Source organism: Trachemys scripta, chromosome 8, assembly GCF_013100865.1.
Source record: "Trachemys scripta elegans isolate TJP31775 chromosome 8, CAS_Tse_1.0, whole genome shotgun sequence".
Taxonomy (NCBI): Eukaryota; Metazoa; Chordata; order Testudines; family Emydidae; genus Trachemys; species Trachemys scripta.
This window is the reverse complement of record NC_048305.1, coordinates 17,906,551-17,925,542: the sequence shown is the minus strand read 5'-3', so window position 1 is coordinate 17,925,542 and position 18,992 is coordinate 17,906,551. Positions and strand designations below refer to the sequence as shown.

The following is an 18,992-nucleotide window of genomic DNA, read 5'->3' as shown; positions in this document are numbered from 1 at the left end:
GGATAGTAGGCAGAACTATATTCCTGTGCTTTGATTAAGGTGTTTTGAAATAGACAGCAACATGGGGCAAAGCGGCAGAGATGTGCTACAGGAGCCAGAAGATGGAAACTCTCTAGCCAAGGTCTGTGGCACTAATGCATTCTTTGCTGTACCCCGGGCAGCGAGTTTTGTACTTGCCAATATTTGTAGCAGTTAGATCCAGGAGGTTTGTTTCATTTTGGGTTATCAGCCATTGCATGTCATGTGATGTGGTGACACCATGACAAGAAATGGATGCAAACCATGAAATTTGGCTTCAGATATGAACATTCACAAAGCACAAGGGAGTTAAAAAAATTCAGATACCGGATTTTTGTTCAGCCCATTATTGACATAATAGCCATGAAACAGGGATGTGGACCCAAATTTTCTGCCGAGTTTGCAGGTGTTCTCTTGGGGTTTTGTGGGAGATAGCATCACAGCCTGACCATGCTATGTGACACGTGGCATCGCTGATGCAATTAAAACACTTCAAAGCTTGCTATTTTGGATCAGGAGACCAGGCAGGCATGGGGCGTCTGCACAAGGAAATCCTCTGCAATAGAACAGCAATACGGTTCTCTGTGTGGTTGCGCAATAATGTTTCATGGCATTTTGCTGATGAGATCAGATTCTTACTGAGCTTAATGCAGTGGAATTGATTTCTGTTTGCTAACCTATCATTCCCCTCAGTGGGGAAAAATCAATGCAGATCAATCATGTACGATTTTGCATGCCATTAGATCCCAGTTTAACCTCTGTAGTCTACCCTCACCCCCCACTGTGGACCACACAGTTTGGAAGAAGATTGATTGCATCAGATCATCTGTGCATGACCCTCTGAGGCACTCTATGCTCTGCCTGATGAAATGTAGGGAATTAGTTTCTCACCCACCCCTTTTTGTTGGGGGGAGGCAATTTTATCCATCCGGTTCTGGTTAACATTTCATCATGGGTTTAAATCAAACTGGGGGGGAATAATCTGTGATTATTCAGATCTTTTAGAAGACCTCTTATTTCTGCGTAAACGGGACCTGATTCTGTTACTCACGGTGTATAGAGCCAGATAGTCCTGCTGAAATTACTATTGAAATGAATGGGTGGAGTAAGGTATTATTCACGATGATAAGTGAGCCGCAATATGGTGCACAGATCGGAGAGACGAGTTTTATGCCCAGAGGAATAGCTCCCCCAAAGTCAACATTAACACCCCAGTAGCTCCGGGTGCTGAAGTATTTGTGTTTTATTTCATTGCAAGCATTTCAATGATGACCTTCACCACAGTGTCTGGGCACCCTTTGTATCATTTCCAACTTCCCTGATTGTTCACATTGTGACCATAGCTCCTACACTATTGCCCTTCTTTCTCAGTACTGCTTTCTTAAGTGGGATCCACCCCAAGTGGCTCTGGGTTGGCTCCACAGCTCATTTAGAAAAGAACCCGCACAGAGAAATGAGTCGTGCCTGCCAGGTGGCACCTGGATTGGCAGAAGTATAAGGAGCATGCCTTTGCACTTGGGAGTGATTGTGAAGGCAAAACTGTACCTGCAAAATTGAGACCAGGTTGAGGCTTCTTTTAAAGATTAAGCCTTGAGAGTATTTTAACCTTGGCGTTGGTATTTCCATGGTCTTCCTACAAAAGTGTGACCGTCCCTACTTACGCCTTTGACTTATGGCCTCTATTCCGTATTGCTGATGTCGCATGCATTTCAGATGTCCTTTTAAAAGAGAGAAGTGAAAAAAACTCCTTTTGAGCAATAAAGTTCAAAATCTAACAATTTCCTGAACTAGCTAAGACCTTTAGGCTATTCCTGAGTTTTTGAGCCAGTAAGCTTCCAAAACTGCCTTCTATTGACATTTATACTATGTTAGTCGAAGTATGAATGTGAAGGGTTGATTGTGCTTTTTTTTTTTTTTTCCAAATCCTTTCTCACTCAAAGCTTCGACAGCCTCCTACAGACTCAATGGCCCTGAGATGGTGATTAGCAAAAAGAGAGATGCCGAGGATCTATGTCAAGTGTCCAGCAGTCCTGTTAGTGGATACAACCAGACCCTTCGTCATTCCCCTCCCCCTTATCCCTTTCATTTTTCCATTACCTTCCCATGTTCATTTCATCCACTTTAACAGCATAAAATCTCTTTGATTCAGACCATGTTCTCCAGTTAATGGAATCCTGCAGCATCCCTTCTTTCTTTATTACAGCCCCACAGCAGGCTGAGGACATCGGGGATTATTGTACAATAACTCAGTCCCATTCCTGGTCAGTGTGTAGCATCCCCATTCCATTCAACAAATCCACCCATGTCCTCTCTCTATTTGAGGGACTTCTGGAGGGGGGAGGCATGTTTGCAGTGAATTATTATCCCACACTTATCAGCATTAAACGGGATTTGACAACTCCTAGCTCGGGATTTGAATGATCTAAATCCTTCATTTGGCAGCCTGGTTTGCTGTTATTTATGGTGCTTCCCAATTTATTATCATCTGCAGACTTGGAGTCTTTGCTTGCAGTGCCATCAGCTGAGTGATTTATACAAATAATAAAAAGATGGGGGCTCCTAGTGCTGAACTCCAGTTCTGAGTCCCTTTCACGGTTCTGCTTTTCTGCATGAGTCCATCTCGTAGGCATTAACCCCATTGCCCCCTCCCTCTCTGAAATACTTTCTCAAATGCTTCCCACATCAGGACCATACCTGGTAAGATCGAAGGAGGAAGAAGTGCATTAAAGGGCCAGACACACACATCCATCCACAGAGTCTTTGTTCGGTAAAAAGGTCGGGGCTGGTTAAATAAAAAACAACAACACAGCAGACCTTGGGGAATGAGGGGAAGAACTGGCCAAATTAAATTCCATGTATAAACCACAGGCCTAGGTCTGAGGATGCTGACTCATGGAACCAGATGGAATTTGTTGGTCCCAAAGCTCTGGTTGTACCACCAGAACAAGTATTATCCCCCAGATTCTCACTCCTTCCAGGAAACAGTCAACAAATGGTTACATCTACTAGTGCTTGCATTTGGGGACTTGATGAACTTTCGGGGTCCCCTCCAGTTCTAGGAGATAGGTATATCTCCATATATTTAAATCCACAGCAAGTGTAAATCAATGCGGTCAAAAGGGCTACATCGATTTACACCAAAGTGTGAGTTTTGCCCATGAAATTTACATGCCAGTAAGAGTATCCATTTGTTGCCTGTTTCTTAGAAGGAGTGAGAGTCTGGGGCGGTGGGGGAGGATTATACCTAAAGAAATGCTGTGATTTTGCACCTTAAATGTAGTCTGGGCAAGCTCTATACGAATGGTAGTTGGAAACCAGAAGTAAACACAGCCCAGTATATAGGGTGGTGCCATCCAAAGTTTCAACACAGAGTAAAGAGGCATAAGGGAGAAATGAGGCCAGTGGCTTCCTTCCCCCATCACTGAGTAATGGGTGACTCAGCATCAGGGTTGCAAAGAGTAAGAGTGACTCAGAGATGAACAGGCTGCACTGGGAGTTCATTGAAATAGTAACAGGTTAAAGGCTTTCGGGGTGATACTGTGCATACCAGCTCAGAGGATGTTGTCTTTGGGCCATGTTTGATGGGAAATGGCTAATTTTGCAGTCGTAACGCTGACTCAGCCACAGGTCTCGGAGATGAAAGTTGCTGTTCCCTGTCCCCCACTGCAACAATTCCAATTTGATGATTGTAATATGGGTGCACAGTATAGTATCTGTCATCTACAGATCTCAAAGAACTTTGCAAACGTTAATTAATTCAGCTTCACAAAACATTTATAACGTAGATATTGTAATCCCATTTTACGGATGGAGGAAACTGATGCACTGAGGGGCTGATTGACTTTCCCAAAGTCACATGATAAGTCTGTGCCAGAGTCAACCAAAAAATGTTTCACAGTCCTAATCATTAGATCAGTGTTGATAAATGTAAAGTAATGCATGTTGGAAAACGTAATCCCAACTATACGTATAAAATGATGGGGTCTAAATTATCTGTTACCATTCAAGAAAGATCTTGGAGTCATTGTGGATAGTTCTCTGAAAATATCCACTCAATGTGCAGCAGCAGTCAAAAAAGCTTACAGAATGTTGGGAATCATTTAAAAAAAGGGATAGATAATAAGACAGAAATTATCATATTGTCTCTATTTAAATCCATGGTATGCCCACATCTTGAATACTGTGTGCAGATATGGTCACCCCATCTCAAGAAAGATATATATTGGAATTGGAAAAGGTTCAGAAAAGGGCAACAGAAATGATTAGGGGTATGGAACGGCTTCCATATGAGGAGAGATTAATAAAACTGGGACTTTTCATCTTGGAAAAGAGACAACTAAGGGGGGATATGGTAGAAGTCTGTAAAATCATGACTGGTGTGGAGAAAATAAATAAGGAAGTGTTATTTAGTCCTTCTCATAACACAAGAACTAGGGGTCGCCAAATTAAATTAATAGGCAGCAGGTTTAAAAAAAACAAAAGGAAGTATTTTTTCATACAACACACAGTCAGCCTGTGGAACTCCTTGCCAGAGGGTGTTATGAAGGCCAAGACTATAACAGGGCTCAAAAAAGAGATAAGTTCATGGAGGAAAGGTCCATCGATGGCTTTTAGCCATGATGGGCAGGGATGGTGCCCCTACTCTCTGTTTGCCAGAAGCTGGGAATGGGCGATCACTTGATGATTACCTGTTCTGTTCATTCCCTCTGGGGCACCCAGCATTGGCCACTTTCAGAAGACAGGATACTGGGCTAGATGGACCTTTGGTCTGACCCAGTATGGCTGTTCTTCTGTTCTTATCATACTCCCTCTCTTTTAACATGACAGAGATCTGATCAATACAACAATCAGGTAGTTACAGTGGAGCTGCCCTTGAAAAACTACAAGGCCCAACCACCATCTCCCTTAATATCAGTCGAAGGTTAGGGCATTGTGAAACAGGCATTATTGCTGATTTGAGTACAAACTGCAATACTATTAACAAGTAGTAATGTCAGATTCTGTACTTGTCAGTCCTTCCTTCCTTCCTGACAGTTCATCCTAATTTTGCCTCCTAACTCAGTCTGCCACCAGCATGTCTTTGCAATAGTGTGTAAATTTTTTTTTAATGAGCTGATTAACAAAATCTGATCATTGCATTATCCAGTAAAAGATGAAGGCTGGTGGATGAGCCCGCTGCTATAATACATGTAAGCTCAATTGGAAACGATGCTCTCATCAGCGATTCCCCCCCCCCCAATTTACACTGTGAATCCCTTTTTATTTGAGCTCACAGCATAATGAGCTTTATTGTTAGTTGTGCAGAATGTTTCTTTATTTTTCTTTTTATGTGGGCAAATCCAAATAGAGATGTGCAACTCTTACCAACCTCTGTGGAATTTGCACATGCCTATCTGTGGACATACATTAGTCTGTACTATATCTCCCTAAGGCTTCTAATGAAATCCAGTGGGAGTTTTGCCATTGGCTTAAATGAAAACAGGATCAGGTCCTTAGATTGTGGCTCCACAATACCTGGTATATAGATAAAATGACTGGTTCTATTCCATTGTATTCTGCATAGGTTTTTATATCACACTCCTCACCATAGTATCTGTGTGCCCTCCAGTAGTGCATTAAGAGATGTGACTGCACATCAGTCACTTGTTGTTTGTTCTCTCATCTTCTCCCCAGAGGAGAAGCGAGTGGAATGGAGTGTCTTGTTTTGTTTTGGGGGGGATTTTTTAAGTGTATTAAATATACCTGTTGCTGGGTGTTAATATGAATGAAGGCAAGGACAAAGAAATGCGCCTTGCCCTTGGTGCAAAAAGTTGTCAGGCTTCTGAGAGTCCTTAGTGCCTGGGGGAGATCAGTCCACAGTGTCAGACCACACTCGGAGAAGGTTCTGTCTCCCACAGAGCCTAGCTTCACTCTTATTGTTGAGAGTTGTGTTATACAGAGGAGTTAAGTTGTTGACCATGGCCTTCATCCTGGAGCTATAGACAGTTTTTTAGATATCCTGGGTCCAGGCTGCAGAGTGCTTTGAAGATAAGGATAAGACCTTGATCTTGATTTGAAATTCGATGGGAAGGTGGCATAGAGTGCAGGAAAGTAGCCTTTCCGTAGCCTCTGTTGCTCAGGAGACGTGCTGCAGCAGTCACATGTTCTGTTATTGGGTGATTAATCACATTGTCCTTAATATCTGCTGTGAACTAATATGATACAGGGATTTGCAGTGATCAGCATAGAGCTTAGGAGCAGCTCTACATTGCAGACTAAATGGTATATGGGCATTAGTCACAGAGGCCCTGATCATGGCTGGGGGCAAGATCTGCCTGAACCACGAGCACGAGTGTCTCACCCTTCTAGTAGCCTCAGAAACGCTTAGCTTGATTGTCCTCTCTGGCAACTAGGATCAGAGGAAGGAGACTCTCCTCCTAGTTCTTTCTTCCAGCAGTGAGACCAGAGGAGACGACACAGAAGACCCATGCAAAGCCCATCTGGAAAAGAACTAGCACGGGTGAATACGTTCCTCTGGGTTTTGGTACAAGAATCCTGAGAGTTATTCCAGGGTCAGAACCTTAATTACCCTAGCAATCAAATGAAACCAATTCAGTGCTGCCATCTTGGAGTTCATAGGCCTGATATAATGTGCTGATAAGCACTCTCTGGTTCCATTGAGTTCAATGGGAGCTGGAGGTGCTCCTCCTCTTACTGGATCAGGCCTTCTGAGAACACCGATGGGAGTTCAGTCACCAGCTCTCCTAGTTACAGCAATGAGAGGTGCAGGACTGGGCTCCACATTGGGACAATAACAGCACATAAGCCAAGAAGAGCATAGTCTTGCTCCCATTTCAAACCACTGGGAGTTTTGCCATTCGCTTCAGGGAGAGCAGCATCTGGCCCTAAGCAAGGATTCTGGATATGCTAATACCTAGCATATGCAGATGAGCATTAACCAGGGCCGGCGCTTCCATTAGGCGACCCTAGGCGGTCGCCTAGGGCGGCAGGATTTGGGGGGCGGCATTTTGCCGTCCTTGGCGGCAATTCGGTGGCGGGGATCCTTCTGCTCCGCGTCTTCGGGGCGCTTCAGTGGTGAGTCCTTCACTCGCTCCGGGACCCGCCGCTGAAGCTCCCCGAAGACACGGAGCGGAAGGACCCCCGCCACCGAATGCTCTGAGGAGGAGCGCTGCCGCCTAGGGCAGCAAAAACCCTGGCGCCGCTCCTGGAATTAACCCAGTGCCATTTGTGGTCCACACCTTCCTCCAGCGAAACAGAGGCTCCTTCCTAGTCTCCGTTACAATGTGGAAGAGACAGCCAAACGGCTCCATTTCAAACTGGACTGCTCTGAAAATTCAAATCTTCCCATTAACCTCCGTCTTCCCGGGGGTTTTCTTTAATAACTGGTTAGTTTTCTCTTCCTTGTTAGGTTTTCTCCTTCTCTTGATGAAAGGATGGGGGAGGGGAGAACTTATTCTTTATGCTGAAAATAAATATATATACTCCCATTTTTCTGATAAAATTGTATCGCTGCTGAGGAAATCAAATCCAATCTTCAATATATTTAGCATGAAAGCAATAAGGAACATTAATGCACTTCAGAAAGGAGAGAACTGCAGACTGGTATAGCCTGCTGCTTGGAGAAGGAAGGATCACCATGGAAACAGTTTTCTTCAAATTCCATGCACTCCAGGCACCGAACATATAGGAAGCAAGGAAAAGAAGAGGAAGAAAAAAGCCCTTATATGCCTTCTGTTGTCACAAAACTGCTGTAGGAGTCTTAGGCGGAACAGCTATGAATTATTGATCACATGAATATGAATATATATTAATTCAAATTAATAATTATACTGTGCTGGCTTTTAAATGAAGTTTGGGGTGTAGTAGCAGGCAGGCAGTTGAATCGGAGAGGGTTGCTTAAGAGCGTCACAAGTTTACCAGGAAACATCTTTTAAAAAACAGCTAACATGCTATACTGGGCTCACCTCACTTGTTGAAGGAATGGAAGATATTTCCATACCTAACACTAATGTTTTTTCACTTGGAAATACCTAGGACAGAGCCTGATCTAAACCCTGTTGAAGTCCATGGATAGACTCCTGTTGATTTCAGTGGGTTTTGTATCAGGCCATGATAGATTTGACTGACTAAGTGAAGGCAACTAGCCACACAGAATGGAAACTACTGGCACCTTCTTCCCAGTTTACTATGAAGAATGCCACAGATGTTTAATTATATCGAATGACACATATTGGGCCAAAAATCTTGGCTGGTGTAACTCTATTGAAATCAGTGGCGTGTGAATTTGGACTGTTATAAAAGAGGGATTCTAATTTTTTTTATTCATTATTTGGGTTTTTTTAGGGTGATAAAACTTCGTGAGCCATGGACCATTATTTAAATACGCATGAAATCCAAGCAGCAGGTGTGCAAGTAAACAGATAAACCAAGAAAAGTTCAGCAGATTCTATGGCCAAGAACTCCCCCTGCTCTGCTCCCCTGGAATAAAGCAACAAAGTGGCCAGGGAGATTTCTTATGCCCCAGGAGCTGAGTGTGGATTGTTCATAAATTCTGGCCCCAGATGTTTTAAATAGTTCTGCTGACAAGGTAATCCATTAGGTAGCTGGATGCTGTCTGAAAAATTTCTTGTTGTAGCATTGAAAGTTTTTAATTCATTAAAAATTAAATGGCTTAAATGTAATCAGCAGCAGTTGATGGAGAAATTTAAATGGTGAAAAACAAATACAATTCCAAGTGGGTGATTTTAGAAGGGAAAAACATCTGGATGCAAGGGACACATTAACTAGTTACTGTGGTCACCTCTAAAATTTCTCCAGTTGCCTTTATAGCTAATACTCCCATGCTATTTACAGCATTTTCCCCAGCTAACCCCTGTCCTGGGGGTAGGGAATGCCATGAATACCATAGTTGTCAGCTGATGATCAGTGAAAAACTAGAAAGTATGAGGAACATGCGCTGTATGTGTTAGTTATTGCCATAGAGACCTGCGTTCGGACATCTTCTTATCTTTATTACTGTGCACCTATTTCTGTCACTCACTGTATCATTAAGGCACAATTATGTATGTTACTGTGTTCCAGACTGGTACTTAGGTAGAACTTTCCCAGGCAAAAAGTGCATGACTTTTTCCAGAGAAAAGATCTGACTGATGGAGCTTGCTTTGAGTATGGATCTAATTTACACCATTTTCCACAGTTTTTTCATCTGGAACAGTCCTAGGGAAATGTGAGGCTTGACTTTCTGCCCATATTTTAATGCATTCGAGTTGCTATCTTCCATGAGAAGCACATAAATTAGGAAAAGAGTAAAAACACTGGGCAGGATGGTTCGCAGTAAAATATGGTTAGAAATTGACATGTTTATAACTGACATTTTATTTAAACTGGAAACTTTAAATACGTTCCAAAGATGAAATCACCATAAAGGAAAAGGGCTGTTCTAATCAGAGATGGGCCCATGCCACAGATCCAAGTTTGGTTCCAAGGACAAACTTCCCCAAAGTTTGTGTGTTCATGTTTCGGTTGTGAAGTCTAGAACTGGCTCTGGATGTGATCAGATACGAGAGATGAGGGAAATATAGCTGTTTCACTTTGCAGGGGCTCATGCAGACATTTTCCCCATATTCTGTCCACGTAGCTTGGCATGCATCCTGAACCAAATTTTACTTCAATATGCAGGTTTCAATAAACCCCAAATTTTGAAGTGCAACTTGGTCAAAATCACTGAGTTTATCCTATTTTCTTAAAAGTGGGGAAGTTACAAACTCCTACCAGCTCTTGACACAAAAGCATAGTGGTGTCGTTAGCAGTTTGAGCTGAGATTTGTAATTAAAATGGGGATTAAGGGCCTGATCCATGGAACATTGAGATTAATGGCTGTTGGATGAGATCCCCAATCCCTTTGGTATTGCAAAAGAGGGCCCTAGCTCTATAATAAGGTCCTCAGACTTCTTAGCAAACCTTGGCTGGGTTGTGAATTTGTAACAAATCTAAAACCAGGTGAGATTTTCATGGCCTAGGGCTTTCATTGCAAACATTTAGCAGATCACTAGTAATCATCTGCGTTGTGCGTTGGGATCCCAATTTAATTTCCTTCATCTTTTTGATCAGTAATTAGAACCTTTCTGTAAATAACTTAACCACTCTGGAAATGAACCAGATCAGCTGGATGTTTTGTGAACTTGGGCTTTTGCTTGTTTCACTTCCAGGCGGCTGCCTCTAGTATAGCCTAGCCACTGTCCCCCTTATGTAAACCACTTTTATGGCACCGTCCAGTCCTAGCCAATCAATTAAACAAATGCCAGGCTAACCAGTGGAGTTTCTTGGCGGGTCAGAGAGAGCTAGGTTTTGCTCAGTGTTATTTATCTAATAGCAGTTTTCTTTGAATGACAAAAACTTTCAATGTGTCTCTACTGTGGGGGCAGCTTCTCAAGCAGCTTGAGCCGGTGCTGGAAATGCACATGAAAGAATGAGCTATGTACACAGCGCCTCATCCATGCCTGAAGTCTGTGGATAAAGTAGAATATTCTACAGCTCAACCACTACCCTGCATCATTAAAGTCTCTAGCCCTGCATGCATAAGGGTGAGAGACTGCAAGGAGATTATGGAGCAGGGCATAGTGCAGGGTCCTTGCCCTCATCTGAATGCAAAGCCTGCATAAGGCCAACCAAAAGAGGGTAGAAAAGAGGAAAAGATTCAGCCTTTTATATTATTATTGATTATTTTATTAATCCATCACCATTTATTCTTATGCATTCCTGCCCTTTGATTCCACTCCCACAGCTCTTTCAGATCCCCTATCAGTGCCAAGGGGCAGGCTTGAGTGACAGGGACTTTCCTGTACATTGTTACACGTCCTGATAACTACAAATATCCATACAAGTCATTATACAAGAATGTAAACCCAAGGCCAGAAAAAAAATTACTGGTATTCCCTCTAAATCAGCACCACAGTGCATAATGTGTCCAAGTAACCTGGACGTTCCTGGCACTATTGCATCTATTTCCCCACTCCCAGGTTCCCTATAAATCTTTGACAGGTCTAGGCAAGGCATTATTTTTTTTCACCTTGACTCGTCTGTTTCTATCCATCAAAACTAAGTAATGATGAGAGAATCACTCAAGAGGAGGTTCAGGGAGGTCATGCTACTCGTGTGTAAGTAATTTTGTTGTGTATTTATTGCTTAGTTAAGGTGCTGTGCTGGAAAGGGGAGCTACACACGGTGTAGGGAAGTGTTAGGGCATCATACAGAAGGATTTGGGTCACTTCAAATCTGGGTTGAATATGAGCTGGTGATCTAAAGTCAAAGGCTGTGTACTTTATTATCCGTTCCCTGGGCCACCAAGCCTTGTAGCATCAACATTAAATATAGTAATAGATTACAAACCTGTGTTCTAGGAATTGTACAAGTGTAGAAAGGAGGCTGGTCTTGCAGTTAGGCTACAGGACTCAACTGGGCAGAGAGAAGTTTAAATCCTGATTTCCCACCCCCACCCCCAGGCTTCCTGTGTGACCAGGAACAAGTCACTTGGGGTTTGTCTACACACACAAGTTGTATCACTTTATTCTGGTATAGTTGAAGTGGCACAATCCCTATAGTGTGGACAGTTATACTGGGATAAAGATGCCATACAGCTTAGGCTACATCTACACTATGGGGGGGGTGAGGGATCGATTTAAGATACGCAAATTCAGCTATGCGAATAGCGTAGCTGAATTCGACGTACCGCAGCCGACTTACCCCGCTGTAGGGACAGCGCCAAAATCGACCTCTGCGGCTTCCTGTCGACGGCGCTTACTCCCACCTCCGCTGGTGGAGTAAGAGCGTCGATTCGGGGATCAATTGTCGCGTCCCATCCCCAAGAGGTCGATTTCTACCCGCCGATTCAGGCGGGTAGTGTAGACCCAGCCTGTTTCTCATGGAGGATGGGAATAAGCTATACCAGTATAAGGCACTTCATACCAGTATAACTGCATCCACACTAGGTGTTACATTGGTATAACTATTTTGGTTTAAAAAAAAAAAAAAAAATCATACCACTAATTGTGGTAGTTAAGGACCAAATCTCTGTCTTGGTTCCACATCTGTAAAATGGGGATAGTAATTGGCCTGTAGCTCATTTATCTAAGGTACTTAAGGTATGAATAATACACTTTTGAAGCAAATCAGGATCCATTCACAAATGATTCCCTTACTAAAAAAAGGATGAAATTTGTAGTAAGTGTTGATCGGACCAAATAGTCCAGCCATGTCCAGTCAAGTTATTTTGGCTTTCCACTGGTGTAAATAAGAGTAGAATTTGGCCCCTCTGTATTGAGGTTCATCCCTTTTGTGAAAGTTGGTAGCAGATGGTTAAAATCTTAATGGCAGATTTTACTACCCACAAACCCAGGCTGAATCAGAAGGGCTCCATATAATGGAATAGAAATGCTTCACCTTACTGCTTTCCAACTGAGTGCTGGCCAGGCTACCACCCCTGCCACTCGGTAGATTTCTGTGTGTTCGGATGGATGGGGTGTTATCTACCGTAATCCTCTTGGGTTTCTTTGCTGCAGTGCTGGCTCTGTGTGCAATGAAATATTATCCCTAAATCTATTCACAGGAACCAAATGTTATAAATGAATTAAGACCAACTTTAGAAAGCATTCACATGTCATTGCAATTATGCTTAATGCTGGAGAGACGGGTCAATATGGGGAAGATGCGTGAATATTAATAGAAGCAGCATGGAGTTCATTACTCACCTGCCTGCTGCCATCTGGATTGTCACAGCTCAGCAGACATGGTGGGCTCCTCGCACATTATCAGGGAGTGATTGGATCCTAAAGTGAGCGGAGGGATCCCTATGAAGACATAAAACAGTGGACATGATGAATAAATTGTAGATGGCCGTGTGTCCCCAGCACTGAGAAGGGGCAACCAACTCCCATCAGGCACATTCCTGGGTGATGGATAGGAAACGGAAGGACAACTGTGAATATCCAATAAGTAGTCATGGCATCTCTCAGCAGGGCATGGTGGGGTAGCTGGTGGCACGGCTATCTCTGTAAAATGCCAGATAGGCCCTATGATGAGGACATCAAGGTGAATAAAGACCACCTTAAAATAAGACTTGCTGGGGCAGGTAGGGTTTGGTAGCCTTGATGAGCAGATCACCTAGAAGGGAAACTCCAATTTCAAACCGGTGGTGTCAATCTTGGACAGCCAACCTGTAAAGCTTGTCCAATAAGATATGCCCTTTTGAACTTGTGTCCATGTCAAGTGTCCCTCAGAAAGCAGGATCATTCCTCACAAGCCACCTGCAACAGCCTTACCCGACTGTTGTAACTGGGCAAGGGCTGCTAAAGTTAACGATATTGGTAGGCTGGCCTTTGCAATGATCGTGGACTGATGATGACCAAGGGGGAGGCCAAAGACTCGATATATGGATCGGATATCCGTGGACCTTACAGAGACCAATATGCACGACAGCTAGGTGTACATTCATGCGTTTTGGAAGAAGGCTATGGAAGTCGCTGACCCTGATTAGGAAAGTGTCAAGAAAGAAGAAGGTCTTGTGTCCCCAGTTGCCTTCCACACTGGAAGGCTTGTTTCCTGTTTTTACTCATGGACCATAATCTGCCCCACATTAATAGTGAAAAGCAAAGGAGAGCTGGACAGAAAGGTGGGCAGGAGAATGTAACACACAGTCTGAGCAGTAAGGACTATAAATGGTGGTTAGTCCACCAGGATGCGTGAGTGGACATAGCGTGGAATAGATGAGTGAGATACCACATTTCGCCTTTGTACAGAGGCCGGTTGTAGCGGGTCGCTGTAGTGAAGCTAGAGCCTGAGACTCACCCTACCTGTGGCTGTTCTCTTACACCAGCTCCTGGAATCCCTTTCTTGTTCTAGCCAGATTGTGGAGATCTGAGTTATACTGATGGTTTGTTTTTGTTTAATGACAGAGGTTTGTGATTAAAGCATTGGAGTTGCTAGAGTTACAGGTGAATCTTCAGGCCCCAGAGTTAATCTGAATGTTGTTGTTCTTTTTAAGAACATGTTGGTTGGGGTGGGGGAACATCCAGGAGTCACTGCTTCAATTTAGTCTGGTAGAAACTTAATGCATGACTGAGGTGGACTTTGTTGCCCTTTGGGGAGGAAAAGAATCATCTCCTTGTCAGCCAGCTAAGAGTCCCATTGGTTTCCTAGCTTGAGTTAAGCCACCAGGCACCAGCCAGATCCTAGTAGAGGAATAAGGGGAAAATAACCAAACAAACTGGATTCTAGTAAAATGGGTAAATAGCACTAAACTTGTTTAAAATGGGCCAGATTTCACCTGACGTACATTGAAGCCATTATGGTGTGTCAGGCCATAAATCGGAAGCAGTTTGGTCCAGACACTGGCAAAGAACAGAGGCAGTTTATGTGGGTGCAGTGGCACCAGTCTGGGGACAAGAATAGGAAAATGACTGATGCAACTAACATCTATAACTTGAGATCACGGGATGCAATATTTAAGATGATTGAGCAATTCAGGACAATTAGAACCTGGAGGGAGGAAACTTGCCTGTCTGAAATACCATTTAGAAAGTCACCTTTGCGGGTTTGCTAGAACTCTTGAGGATATTTTTTTTGCTGGATGGCATCTTGATTCACATTGTAGAAGACATAGACAATAACCAGCATTCACCGTGGCTTCTGAAGGGTGTGTGTGTGTGTGTGTGTGTGTGTGTGAAAGAGAGATCCATGTATATTAGTACCTTCCTAATATTTTGATTGTATCTTATATGTTTGGGTCCAATTCAGTGCTGACATATTTATTTAGATGTTTTTCACCTGTCTCAGACTCTTGGTGCATTACAGTAAAACACAGATTTTAATCCAGTAAAGTATATGCTAAAAAACAATCCGTGAGAGAAACTCTTGTGATATCTACAGCCCATCTAGAGGGGTCAGAAAAGCATCCCTATTCAGGGCAGCACCTAAGCACCTGTTTTTCTTTAAGCATTCATACGACGTCTGAGTGTATGTACCCAATGTGTGTGCACGTACATACATATAAGGGATGTACATGTTTGTTAGAAATGTTTTGTTTAGATAGACACACACATATACAAAGACAGAGAGAAAGAGAGGTTACATAAATAAGGTATGAAAAGAGAATTTAAAGTTCAATAAAACTGACTTGTACACAAAGGATCTGGATACCAAAAGCTAAAACAAAGTGCCTTTCATTTTAAAAGATGTCCTTTAGCCAACTGCTGGGTTTGAGGCCATATTCCTTCTCCCCCCTGCACTGTTTTGCCTTCGCTGAATGCTGCACTCAAAGACAATTCATGAAGACCAGTAGGGGAATAACCACAGTAGAATTAACCTCTGACATTCTTCTAAAAATAGTCCTAATAAATCCAATCATTGGCAGTTCTCCTGTCTGCTTTGCCTTAGGGGTAAACACCACTGAGTAAAGCCTTTAAAGCATGGCTTTCCCAGATTGTGACCCCCTATATAAGTTACAGGTTCCTGTCTGTTTCCTTGTTTCTCACACATTAGGACAATTCGCCTCACTGTAATTTTGACCACATGTCCCTGTTCACACACAACTTTTCTTCTGATGATTGTGTTGGACTGCACCACTTTGGGGAGACTAGATGGCAATACAGTAGTGTGGATGGAGTGTTTCCTTTACTTAATCTGAAGTACAAAACGGGGGTTCTGCAATGGGCAGGGCAAACAGCACACATCTAAGGCTATTTTGCCCTGTGGCTTTGAATGGGGTGAGAATGCAGTGGTGCCCAGGAAGGTCCCCCATCCTCTGACTCTGCAGAGATGGAAACTAGCAGAGCTCCCCTAGAGTCAGAGGGAAGTGGAGGGAGCATAGAAAGGAAAATATGGATCTGAATGATGACACATTCACTTAAACGTGCACAGGATGTTTTGGGGGCTTTTTATTGAGCACAAATAGTAGAAATGGCTGATAATTCCAAAATCTGGATATAAATCTAGACCCAAATGTCTCCTAGAGTTTGCGTATGGTATTGGTTTGGGATAACACCACTATGAAGACATAAAACAGCCACAAAATTTACTTCCAGACATGAATCCAATTCTTAGTGTCCCAGAACTCCATGGGTTTATATCCGGTTTTAGCTTGTGCTCATTCCTAGTAAACTGTGTTACAAAATTCCATGAGCATATTTATGTACAAGAAGAAACATAAGGACCCTGGAAACTTCTCTGGGGAGACAAAGCACTGACAATACATTTTTCCGTAACTGCACAGAGAATGGTGTCTTATAGATGCCCATGAAAAGCCAGTATACAGTTACTTAAATTGCCTTTGTCTTCTTTTTTTCAGCTGACATTATCTCTACAGTAGAATTCAACCACACAGGAGAATTACTAGCGACAGGGGACAAGGGGGGTCGGGTTGTAATATTTCAACGTGAGCAGGAGGTAAGTGCTAGTGAATGCAAAATGCCTATTTTATCCTTTTAAAAGAAGCTTCCTGCTGCTTCCTAATCCTCATGTGTCACTCTTCCCCCCAGTTCTCTTCTGGCAAACTAAAAACTGCAAATAGGCCATTAACCAAAATGGGACCATATTCCTCTCAGAAAGCACCTTCAAAATGTTGCATTTTCTGCATCATTTTACTTTTATTGCACTTGTTGGGAACCTAATGCAAATTGGATCAAGCTGCTGCGTTAGAAACTCCAGTGGTCCTAATTGTGTCATTTGCCAAACCAAATAATGTTCTTTGAACTTTGCTCCTTTCATCCAAATTTGGCACATTCATTGAACCTTCTCATGTTCACAGCCTTGCTTTGATTTGTATCAATTTGCATTAGCATGTTAGAATTCTGTAAACCTAACTAGCTGCCTTCTGATCTCCGTTTCACCCTTTTTTACACTGATAAAACACCCCAGACGTCAATGGAATTGCACCTGATTTACACTGGTGTCAGTGAGATCACAGCACAGCCTAACAGTTGGTGTAAGAGCCCCTACAATTTTAAGCCATAATTGCCATTTCCCATGTTGTTCCCTGCTCACACCACCAATAACATGCGTAGGGCCTTGTATTCCCTTCAATGCGAGATGGGGAAGAGTCAAAGGGGGCAGAAAAGTCTTTGTGGGCCAAGCACGAACTTTGTGACACTGCCCTCTTTCTGAGAGACCTCTGTCAACTCTGCTGGGTTGAAGCTGTGTGGCTCAGAGAAGGGAGCGATGTCAGGTTGGGCAGGGAAGAGGATCAGCTGCTTTTTGTGGTGTGATCCCGTCTGTCTGTCTGGCAATGTTCTTGCTAGAATAACTGCCAGAAATGAATGCTCTTGAAGCACTATTTGCTCCTGCTCTGGGCTTCTCACTTCTCACAATGGGTGGGTGCAGGCAGGGCAAGCTAGTAGCGGTGCAGAATAGCTCAAAGAATAGTGCTGTGGGGCAGCCCACGCGAGCAGTGAGTTTGGCTCAATTGGCCATCACTGCTCACAAGAGTCCCTTCGCTATAGAACAAGATTTGGGGTAAGTGCCAAGAGCTGTGGGGGGAAGCTTGCACAGTATCTGCCTGTACTGTAGTGGGCTGTCAGCCTTGCTGGTGTGAGTCTGGCACTTCCAGGAGCATCAAAAATTCTCAGAGAACAGAACATTTCAAATTAAAAAAAAAATCTACTGTAGCATAGATGGATAAGAATCATCAAGGTGACCCTGGACATACACCTTACCTCAGAAAAACCTTCCTTAAGAGCTTCTTGGAAGCTATGTATCATTTTGTGGTTCATTTCTGCAGGACCCATATTTGCAGAAGGCATTGAGCACACAATTAAAGATCTCTGCACATGCTGTGGGTCCAAGAAGCACAGAATGGTTTTGGCAAATGAAAACTATCACAGGCCCTTACAATCTGGAATATTTTTTCCCTCCGTTTCCAAAGCTGTCTGATGCTAATTGGTCTGGCACATCTTGTGCATACTTCACAGTCTGATCTGGATGGTAGCAAAGCCCCATTTTGTCCCCAATGTGTTTTGTTAAGGTGGAGTGGGATCTCGGAGCTCTGGCCATGATAAACTTTATAGTCCAAAGACATTTTAAAGCCTATTCTAAAGTCTTACTCTCAAAACTGTTTCTGTGTATACAGTATACACTGGGAGGGACTGTTTAGTTTAGATTATATATACACACACACCATTATCATCATTCCCAACAGTATTTTATTTCCTATTCTCTTTTTATTATTCTACTCCATTTCTTGAACTTTAAACTTCCTTATGTGCTGCAGGGTAAATTCCATTGAATTCCTGCTTTACAGAGATGCGCCACTTCTGGAGGGATGTTAAAGGGCCTGGGTACATCATTTGAACGCAGAAAGTCAATCCATACAATAAATGACAGGTTTCAGAGTAGCAGCCGTGTTAGTCTGTATCCGCAAAAAGAACAGGAGTACTTGTGGCACCTTAGAGACTAATAAATTTGTTAGTCTCTAAGGTGCCACAAGTACTCCTGTTCTTTTTTCCATATAATAAAGTGTGTGCATTTCTGTTCTATTCGGGTTCTTATATAGTGCTCATCACTGTAGTATCTGAGAGCGTCTGGGAGCATTTAGCTACCTCGGCCTCACTCAGGGCTCCAAGGTGCTAAGCACCTGGGCACCTCATGGATGTCCATGGGACTTGAAGGTACACAGCACCTGCCAGGCTTACCCAGCACCTTGCAGGACTGAGCCCTTTGCCGTTTTATGCAACATTCATTCTTGCACAGATTGTTTCCTTTCCTTGGTTATTTTGTTTCTGATGGATATTTATAGATCTTTGGGGCAAATCCTGCTCACCTTATGCCTGTACAGAGCCCCACTGGCTTCTATGGGGTTGCTCGCGTGAGTGAGTCAAACGGGACTTGGCCCTGTATCTGAGCCATTATCTCTCCTCACCAATTTGCCTTGGAGAGAAATGATAGGGAGGATTTCATTCATTCTAGAAACAAAGCAAAACAAAGGCACC

At 43.2% G+C, this 18,992-nt stretch overlaps 1 protein-coding gene and 1 long non-coding RNA gene across 4 annotated transcripts in view; one reads left to right on the top strand and one right to left on the bottom strand.

Moving 5' to 3' along the window:
• The window catches only part of PPP2R2B (protein phosphatase 2 regulatory subunit Bbeta), a 236,641-nt gene that overhangs the window by 155,108 nt on the left and 62,541 nt on the right, over positions 1-18,992 (top strand). For all 3 annotated transcript variants that reach the window (XM_034780480.1, XM_034780481.1, XM_034780482.1), the window contains one exon: positions 16,358-16,455. In XM_034780480.1, the coding sequence (XP_034636371.1) occupies positions 16,358-16,455 (98 nt within the window). The remainder of the gene's footprint in view (positions 1-16,357; positions 16,456-18,992) is intronic.
• The window catches only part of LOC117882304, a 37,706-nt gene that overhangs the window by 17,840 nt on the left and 874 nt on the right, over positions 1-18,992 (bottom strand). The window contains exon 2 of the long non-coding RNA XR_004646970.1: positions 12,765-12,863. This is a non-coding gene — a long non-coding RNA (uncharacterized LOC117882304). The remainder of the gene's footprint in view (positions 1-12,764; positions 12,864-18,992) is intronic.